Raw genomic sequence first — 9,873 nt, 5'->3', positions numbered from 1 at the left:
AGCATTTTCACCAACATTGGTACACCTTAGGGTTTTCACAGATTCAAAGCACGTGCTACTAAACGCTGTCGTTTCTTAGTACTTACACATCAAACCCTCTATTTTTGTTAAATATCAAAAAAGATCCAAACTTTGAAAATTGTCAGTCTACCCTAAGCACGAATCAAACATTGTCGTTTTATCACCTGAGTTTATATTTGCCGTTCGTGGGATGCTGCTATGTACCTTTTCACCTTTTCACCACAGTCAAGAACTATGGCAGTGAGTGGTGACATGAAAAAGCGGAATTGGGAAGGCATAAATATTAAATATGCACTTTGTTACCAATCACCAAAAAATAGAAGCAAAATGTGGTTTTAGGAAAAAAGAGAAACGTAAGTTTTGCGGTTTTTTTATGCTCTATAATACAAGTGGACCGCAGTTCAGATAACAACCCTCCATTATCCAACGGTTTTGTGCAAATACGCCTATGTCCAATGTATAATTTTATTTTATTTTATTTTGACTTTTTTTTTTAACTTACCAGCATTTATTAAATATATAATATGTAAGTATTGTTTGGTTTTAGAATGAAACTTTTACAACAACTTAACACTAGATTTCATCATATATTTTAATATTATTTTATTTTATTTCATTTTTTTATGATTGTATTTTCTAATTCATTTAGTAATATGTATTTTTTATAATAATTTAGGTATCTAAAGTTCATAATTGTATGAAAGTGTTTCTTCATTAAAACAAAACAAAAAATAAGTTATATCTATACTAATTATTAATATATTTTCTAACATTTTTATTAATAGTAATCTGCATGGTTTATGTAATTTAAATTCAGTATTAATAAAAATGAAAATATATAATTATATTAGTTATTAATAAATAATATTAAGTCCGTACCGCAAATTTTTTTTCACCAATCAAACATTATTTTGTACCGCTTATTTTGAAGTAACCGCACTTGTCCCGCATGTGCCGCAGTTAAACCGTACCGTACTATCAATTTTTTTGTCCCGCACTATAAAATACGAAGTTACCATTCGGACCCTATATAAGTATATATCACTTTAAACCGGATTGATTATTACTACGGCTAATATTTGTTCAAAACCAAATTATAACTCTCCCCATAATGAGTTTTTTCCTACACATACACACATGCCTTTCTCTACCCGGTGTAGAGCGTTTCTTGAGGTTCTTGGTCTCATCCTTAAACAATATAAAGCATGGACTTCTCCACAAGCTAAATTAAACCATATTGCCATATCTCTTAGGAACCTGCGAAAATCATCAACATAAAACATGGACTTCCTTAGCTTGGGCTCTTTCTTTGTGAACCTCTTGAAAGTTGAAACAGTTGAATTCAACTCTACTCCCTAACAACCTTCGTTCACTGACAGTAATCTAGAGAAAATCATGCTCTAACTGGTCTAATGCTTCATATTGTACTTCGCTCCATATATACCCTCTCACTAGATGTGTGATTTTCACGTAGTTACTAAACTGCAAGATCCTTTCTAACTTCCACTAAACTGGTTGACCTTATACATTTTTCCAGGATCAATCCACCATAGAAGTATTTTGTGCCAGTCCCTAATTAATGATCCTCTTAAAAACTAAAAAATTATCACACATATCATTATCTTGTAACTTTATCATACCTATCATCAAACATCATCAGTCATCACTCATCCCGTCATCAAGTATCGTTATTAAGCATAAACTCAACAATCTTCAGACCATGTATATCATCACATTATCATGTCTTAAATAATCAAACCTAAGAATGGCAATGAGCGGTGACTCTGGTGGTGGCTCCGGTGGTTAAGACCTTCTTAGGTTCATTCTTCCCTCGGTGATCTCTTTCTCCTAATTAATTAACTCACGGATCCGAGAACAACAACGTACCGGCAACGGCGGCTCACGAACTCAACAACGTACCGGCAACGGCGGCTCACGAACTCAACAACAGTGGAGACTGGAGAGTGACAACGACACATAATAATGTACCCTTTTTATAAAATAATTAATTAAAGGGCTCATTTGGGCTTTAACGTACGAAGTCCATCATGAGTTCGGCCTATCGAACCGAGATGTTATAAATAGACGCGTTGACGAAAGAGCGAAAGCATAAAAGAATAATAACCCTAAACCCTATTTATTTCTCAGTTCCCAAAAGCTCTCTCTCTTCAATTTTTCTCCGTTGCGTTGTAGTATTTGCTAAATATGAGTCATGAGAAGGTATGTTGTTTGTTTTGTCTGTCTTGAGAGTTACTGCGTATGTTGTTGGCTTCTTTCTTTTGCTACCTTAAGGTTTGATTCTCAATGTCTCGAACAATATTGTTGATTGCATTGAGCTAACCAAAGAATATATATACATATATTATAGGTGATTTACTGATTTAATTAGTTTTATGGTGTTATTTGTCTTTTTGTGTTTGATCGAGTTTTTCAATATTGTCGTAACTCGTAAGTCATGTTTATTTATATAGGCCAAGATGTACTATGTACATATCCGAGACACTTGATGATATCCTTTTTTTTTTTGTTTGTTTCATGCATGGCAGATATTTTTGTTTGGATCCTTTACAGAAGATCAAACAAGGAATGTTCTTGAGAGGTATCATGAAGAAAAGTGTGTGCGAAGTATAATAAGATTCGGTACACTGACTCTCGCTGAGTCTGCCGAGTTGATGGATCCTGCGAGAGATAGGATATCGGATGCTTGCTGCTTCTGTCGACCCCCTAGGTCTGATACTTTTAGACCTTGTAGCTCTGATAAGGTCAGTGGCAACCCTAAACTAAACCCTATTTATTTCTCAGTTCCCAAAAGCTCTCTCTCTTCAATTTTTTCTCCGTTGCGTTGTAGTATTTGCTAAATATGAGTCATGAGAAGGTATGTTATTTGTTTTGTCTGTCTTGAGAGCAGTACCGTGCCTAGGGATCTAGAGACCTAAGGCAAATATTGAAGATTGTGGACATTTTTTTTTCGTATAAGAAAAAAACAGAAAAAAATGCATCTAAGCTTAAAATTTGAAAAAACAAACTTTAAAAAGCATTGTAAATAGAAAAAACGTCTAATAAATGTATAAGTAATAGTATATTTGTAGAATGTAGCTTTGGAATATTGACCACTCACAAGGTAAAACAGTGTGAAATATTAAGATAGTTTCTATAAATTTGTTATATTTTAGTGTGGCCTGAGGCACTTGCCTTTTTTCTATAAGGGTAGGCACGGCCCTGCTTGAGAGTTACTGCGTATGTTGTTGGCTTCTTTCTTTTGCTACCTTAAGGTTTGATTCTCAATGTCTCGAACAATATTGTTGTTGCATTGAGCTAACCAAAGAATATATATATATATATATATATATATATATATATTATAGGTGATTTACCGATTTAATTAGTTTTATGGTGTTATTTGTCTTTTATTAAGTGTTTGATCGAGTTTTTCGATATTGTCGTAGTCATGTTTATTTATATAGGCAATACGTACTATGTACATATCCGAGACACTTGATGATATCCTTCTTTTTTTTTTTTTTCATGCAGATAATTTTGTTTGGATCCTTTACAGAAGATCAAACAAGGAATGTTCTTGAGAGGTATCATGAAGAAAAGTGTGTGCGAAGTATGATAAGATTCGGTACACTGACTCTTGCTGAGTCTGCCGAGTTGATGGATCCTGCGAGAGATAGGATATCGGATGCTTGCTGCTTCTGTCGACCCCCTAGGTCTGATGCTTTTAGACCTTGTAGCTCTGATAAGGTCAGTGGCAACCCTAAACCCACACCGAACCCGGAAGACCAAGTCCCCAAAAAGCCGTAAACCGTCTTTTACTCATCATTTAACCTGTAGTGTTTTTTTTTTTTTCTTTTTTTCTTTTGCTAATTGGATTTTGGTGTTCAATATAATTTGCTAAAACTAAGTTTCTATATGCTGCATCATTATTATGTACAATTTGAGACCGATTTTGTAAAGTAAGCTAAAAATTCAAATTATTTAGACAATCTACTGCACTCAACTAATTAGAACCCGAAATCAAATGTTTTCTATTTAATAATTTGCAATTTTTTCCAACCAATTCACTAACATAAATCATCGGAAACTAAACACCTGTATTATATCACAAAGTAAATGGCCAAAAGACTCAATCTGTCAACAGTATATGCAAACATTACCTATGTTGCATGGAAGTTCTTTTTGAGGTGCGTTTCCCGTTTTCGAAACGTTTCGAAAACAGAAACTCATGGAAAATCGGAAACAAGCCACAGAAACACGTTTCCTAAAAATTCCAGTTTGGAAACACGATAGAAACTCCATTTCTGTTTTGGAAACACGATGGAAACGCGGCGGAAACTCTTTTTTTATAATTTTGAAATTTAATAAATAAATAATTTAATTTATAAGAATTCATAAGTCATAATTAGTCGAACCCTAAAAAGCAAAAGCTATAACAGTTTTATTTTTAATTAAACTATTTAATATTTATGTTTTGAATTTGTGTTGTTTCAGAATTTTTTTTTATTACGGTTTTCATGTTTAGGGATTTATTAATATATATATATATATATATATATATACACGTTTTCTATACATTTCCATTACATATTTTTCAAAAAAACCCGTTTCCCGTTTCCAAAACGTTTCATTTCCGCGTTTCCGTTTCTGTTTCCATGCAACATAAAACATTATAGTAGTATGTTTTTTTTTACGTATAATTCGTCTTTGAATATTATAATCGATCTAACTTGATTATATGATTTTACCCTCAATTGTGATTACATCACAAGTAAAAATTACGTTTATTCCTTTTTTTGGGCGGATATATAAATAGAGGAAACTTAACGCTTTTTTTACTTTGGACCAATCGAAAAAGCAAAAAAAAAAAATGTCTCTGCTCTCTCCTCTTCCTCTGCTCCACACATTCTCCTTCTCCTCCTCCACCGTCGCCACAAAACCCACCGCTTCTAGAATCACTGCTACTACTACGCCTTCGAAACTCCGCTTCTCCGTCGTTAACGCGACGCCGGATAATGGAAACAGCGGTGGTCGTGATGACGAGGATCCGTCTTTCAACCCGTTTGGTTTCGTTACTGACAACCCGTCTAGCCGGAGCGCAATTCAGTTACCGGAGTCTCCGGCAGAAGACGGTAACGTCGGTCAAATGCTCTACGTGAGTTTCACAGAATCTTGAACTGTAATATTGAGTTCTTGAAATTCAAATTATGATTCTTGTTTTTTGATACATTTAAGTTGTTTTGATGTGGGTTTTAAGAGGACTGAAGATAAAGGAAAGGAGTATGGTTCAACTATCAGATCTGGGAAGCTTAGATGGTTTGTGAGAGAGACTGGTAAAATAAAAACATTAGTTACTGTGTTTTCCCATCTTTGCTTCATCAAGTATGTTGAATGATCACTGATTAGTCATTCTTCTTTTTTTTTGTTTACGGTAGGATCAAAGGAGAGTCGTCGAGGAACCGTTGTCTTTCTTCATGGAGCTCCAACTCAGTCTTTTAGTTACCGGACTGTCATGTCTGAGGTGCTACACTTGAACATGTGTCTATATATGGTTTTAAGTTTGTTTTTGAATCTTTTATGGATCTTTCTCTGTGTGTAATAGATGTCAGATGCTGGATTTCATTGCTATGCACCTGACTGGATAGGATTCGGATTCAGTGACAAGCCGCAGCCAGGATATGGTTTTAATTACACAGGTTTGTTGATTTGTGAATTACGGAATCAGTCAGTATATAATGTAGTGGTTCTTTTTGTTTCTAATAAGCTTTCAATCTTATCAGAGAAAGAGTACCATGAGGCGTTTGATAAACTGCTGGAAGTGCTTGAGGTCAAGTCTCCTTTCTTTCTTGTTGTTCAGGTTCGGATGTTTGTACTGATGATCCCATTATTTCTGAATAATATGTTAACAGTTTTCATCAAGACTGAACATATATCTTATGTCTGAATTTGTTGTGGCCTCCCAAGGGGTTTCTTGTAGGTTCATATGGTTTAACATGGGCATTGAAAAACTTTAGCAAGGTTGACAAAATTGCGATTCTTAATAGTCCACTGACTGTTTCATCCCCAGTTCCTGGATTATTTAAGCAGCTGAGGTGCAAACTCTTTTGCCATATTTGACCACTCTAATTGCTTGTAAACCTTTTGTGGAAGCATCAGCCTCGTGCCTTGCTTACCTGTTCATATCTCTTGGCTTATCTCATGGTTCATACAAGGCATCCACAACTCACAACATACTTGTGTGTCATTTTTTTTTCTTTCTGATGCAGGATTCCCCTCTTTGGTGAATTCACTTGCCAAAATGCTATCTTGGCTGAGCGGTTCATTGAAGGAGGTAGCCCGTATGTATCAAATTAACTTATACTCATGTGGAATTTATATATTTATATAATTCTTCCGAGTCTAGAGAAAAAGATATGGATACTGGCTATTGTCTTATCTCAGCTTCAAAATGATATTGATAGAGGCTTTGACCGGACAATTTTCTTATTACCCTATATATCTGTTTTGATAGGTACGTCCTGAAGAATGAGAAAGCTGATGTCTATCGTCTACCATATTTGTCAAGCGGAGGACCTGGGTTTGGTACGTCTCTAAACCAAGTTTAATGAATGGAGCATGATACACGTTACTCTAGTTTCTTATTATGATGGTTCCTTTGCAGCCTTGCTCGAGACGGCGAAAAAGATCAACTTTGGAGACACCTTGAGTCAAATTGCAAATGGGTTTTCATCAGGCAGGTATGTGCATTTTAACCTTTTTCCAAATTCCCACGGCTACAGATAGGCTTGGTACTTTTGCTGAGATTTGGTTCCTTTGCAGCTGGAATAAACCCATTCTTGTGGCTTGGGGGATAGCTGATAAATACCTACCTCAGTCTATAGCAGAGGAATTTGAGAAACAGAATCCCGAAAATGTCAAGCTTCGGCTCATTGAAGGTGCTGGACATTTACCTCAAGAAGACTGGTATGAGAATACACAATACTGTTCTGCTCTGCTCTGCTTTGGTTTATCTGAATCTTTCTGAATTTTTAACTTTGTATACAGGCCAGAGAAAGTAGTTGCTGCCCTCCGAGCATTTTTCTGACTTTTAAATCCAGCAAACAAGGAAAAAGGTTATCACAAAGCCTTGTAACAGCCAAATACAACTAGCAATAGGAGCATCACAAAGCCTTATAGGCATCCCACATTACCAACATACTTTCTTACAAAAAGATCGGGAAAAGTGTTAGCTGCCCACACCAAAAAACATCTTGGAGCCGGTCGGTTCTCTCAACTTTTTCTTCCCTTTGGCTTCTTACCAACTTGGCTAGTAGGTTTCTCTTCAGGTTTCCTCTTCACCGCAGGCTTTCTACCACGACCTCTCGTTTTCACAACTTTCTCTTCAGCCTCGCTATCATCTCCACCATCAGCATCAGCATCATCGTCCTCCTCGTCACTCTCTTCTGTTTTCGTCTTTGGTGCAGGCTTCTTACCACGACCATCCCTTGGTTTCTGTCCTTTCTTCGGTTTAGCACTTTCATCTTCTTTTTCAGATTCTTGTTCATCTACTTCTCCACCTCCATCGTCTTCTTTGGATTTCACACCTCGTTTACCCGGTCTAACCTTGGCTGCTTTCTCTGCGTCTTTCCCAGAAAGTTTCTGCAGCTCTGGAACATAAGCTGTTGTCTACAAAAGAAAAGAACCAAACACAAAAAAAGTTCTTCAGTTCACTACACAAATCAATCACACACAAAGAACAACACCTAACAACGCATAGATATACTTACCCTTCCACCAGCAGTGATGAAATCAATCTTCTTCCCTGCATAACATAACCAAAAAAGACTTTACTACCAACTATATAAACCAAACAAATGACAATTCACTCTCATAACATTTAAGCCATTATCATTGGGATTATCAACTGCAGTTGGAGGTTGAAGATCAACATATCAGAAATCTTTATGAACTGTTGCAGGTGGACAAAAGAGTTTTTGAGTGTGAAATCGGGGATTCAAACCATCAACAAAGGCCTTTCCTGGCTTCTTTTCCCTATCATGAAAAATCCAGTTACTAGGAAACTGACTACTGTCTGCATCAACTTCCACAGCTTTTTCTATCACCTGCAAAAACCCATTTTTTTCCTTCATTAAATTAATAGAAAGATGGGTCGGAAAAGCTTACCATTAACTTTCCCTGGTTTTTTCCCCCACCGAAAATGAAATAACCATTCAACAGGAAACTCTTTGCTATCAGCACTGACTTGAACCGCATGTTGAATGACCTACAAATGCGGATTTTTTTCTTTCTTTCTAAATCCCCCAATACGCAATGCCTCATGCATAATAACAGAGCCTTTGTCAACCCCATGTTTTGTAGGTAATGTTTTAAGAGTTACCTCTTTGATGGATGTGTGCAAAGCTTCACATTGCTCTTTGGAGAGGCTAGAAGCAGTCTGCAAGGGGTGGATTCTGGCCTGCGAAAAACCAAGACTAGTAGAATTAATCGCACAGCATGTAAACCGGTTTCTTCAGTCATCAAATGTACAGAGTTGAGATCAAAAGTGGATACTTTGTAAATCAAATGTGTGGTTACATAGATGCTTTACTTCATTTCAAGTGTAAGAGTGTAAAGCTTACTTACTTGGTACAGCACTTCATCAGCGATCCAATTCCCAATACCTGAAATAAAACTCTGCAAAAGGGAAGCGATACATAATCATCTAAATGCGACTTTTGTATAAAAGAGAGGAAACTTTGCAATATAAGAGAAGATCATTTCAAGTTACTGCAGGCTTTAAAATGTCATAATAGCCCATTTCTAATCGTTGTGTTAAGTGTGACAATAAAGAGCTGACAGATGCATAAAAGTGAAAACTGAATTTAAACTCCGAACCTGATCAAGTAGAAGAGGCTTTATGGTTATTTTCTTTTTAGCTAAGTTCTCAGCAAATTCCTCAACTGTCATAGGCTCCAACAATGCATCAGGACCAAGTTCTGATATCGGACGCACAGAAGTTGGCTGCAATAGCATACATCAATTAAACAATCACTAAGTATCTGCAGTGAAGCTTATACTAAAGCAAAATAACTCAAGATCTAAGCATTTATACATTTGCTAGAAGTCGAACTTTGGCAAATCTCCTCTTATCAGTAAATGAAACCTCCAGACCATCATCAAGCTGTACACAAAATCATAATCAATTGTGATTAAAACACATTTTTCAGGTTCTTGATCAGTTGAAAGAAGACTATAAATCATTCAACCTCGACGAAGAACTTTGAGTACTTAGATGGCCACTCCTCTGAGTCCTTTACAGCAGACCTAAACAAACATTGTAATACATATCAATCTCATCCAATGAATCTTTTACTTAACAAAGCAAATGTAATAAAGACTCCATAAACCTCACCTCTTATACTTAGTAACTGCAACGCCTTTGATATAAATAGCACCAGCCATACCTGGAAGAACACACAAATAAACAAAATCAAAACCAAATGTACGTTTTAAGAAACAATAAAGCCAAACACTTTCACTTCTTTTTAAAGAATCAAAGCCAAAAGGTTTAGCATTGAAACTCTAAACAATCCTGAATTTTAACAAATGTCCGATTTTGATACCTAAAGAACACTCACAGAACCAAAACCAATCTAAGTTCTAAATTTCCCTTTTTTATATGAATCAAAGCAAAAAGGGTAAAACCCTAAATTGGTAATTACCAAATTGGAAAGAAGGGAATGGCGGGGAATCTAACTCGAGCCAGAGGTTTTTGCCCTTTCGGCGAGCAGAGACGATGGTTTTGCCGAGGACTGAGTTTTGGAAATCGGACGGCGAGATTCCATCGATCACTTTGGTGTCGTCGGCGATGAT

General features: G+C 36.2%; 2 protein-coding genes across 3 annotated transcripts; one reads left to right on the top strand and one right to left on the bottom strand.

The window, feature by feature from the left end:
- On the top strand, nucleotides 4,865-8,612 carry LOC104758569 (haloalkane dehalogenase 2). Of its 2 annotated transcripts, XM_010481457.1 has the most exons (12): nucleotides 4,865-5,176; nucleotides 5,279-5,354; nucleotides 5,457-5,542; nucleotides 5,624-5,717; nucleotides 5,802-5,878; nucleotides 5,986-6,113; nucleotides 6,288-6,359; nucleotides 6,533-6,603; nucleotides 6,683-6,758; nucleotides 6,841-6,984; nucleotides 7,066-7,133; nucleotides 8,380-8,612. In XM_010481457.1, exons 1-11 carry the CDS (start codon nucleotides 4,892-4,894, stop codon nucleotides 7,103-7,105), a joined length of 1,149 nt encoding a protein of 382 aa, XP_010479759.1. In that variant the 5' UTR covers nucleotides 4,865-4,891; the 3' UTR covers nucleotides 7,106-7,133; nucleotides 8,380-8,612. The 2 variants fall into 2 exon arrangements, with proteins under 2 accessions (XP_010479759.1, XP_010479758.1); XM_010481456.2 differs by lacking the exon at nucleotides 8,380-8,612 and having other exon boundaries at nucleotides 7,066-7,207.
- On the bottom strand, nucleotides 7,137-9,870 carry LOC104759983 (formamidopyrimidine-DNA glycosylase-like; the record flags this gene model as incomplete). The annotated part of the gene is made up of 10 exons (XM_010482843.2): nucleotides 7,137-7,686; nucleotides 7,788-7,822; nucleotides 8,021-8,123; nucleotides 8,399-8,476; nucleotides 8,644-8,694; nucleotides 8,896-9,021; nucleotides 9,113-9,181; nucleotides 9,267-9,324; nucleotides 9,413-9,464; nucleotides 9,723-9,870. Coding segments are annotated over 10 exons (1,116 nt in total), but the record flags the coding sequence as incomplete, so codon positions are not given.

Source organism: Camelina sativa, chromosome 17 (genome assembly GCF_000633955.1).
Source record: "Camelina sativa cultivar DH55 chromosome 17, Cs, whole genome shotgun sequence".
NCBI lineage: Eukaryota > Viridiplantae > Streptophyta > Magnoliopsida > Brassicales > Brassicaceae > Camelina > Camelina sativa.
This window is presented reverse-complemented; position numbering and strand designations above follow the sequence as displayed.

Bases quoted from the DNA above. Each gene is read 5' to 3' on its own strand.
- LOC104758569 (XM_010481457.1), top strand. From the start codon at position 4,892: ATGTCTCTGCTCTCTCCTCTTCCTCTGCTCCACACATTCTCCTTCTCC. The intron at 5,543-5,623 runs GTGCTACACTTG...TGTGTGTAATAG, and splicing joins ACCGGACTGTCATGTCTGAG to ATGTCAGATGCTGGATTTCA. The intron at 5,879-5,985 runs GTTCGGATGTTT...TGGCCTCCCAAG, and splicing joins CTTTCTTTCTTGTTGTTCAG to GGGTTTCTTGTAGGTTCATA.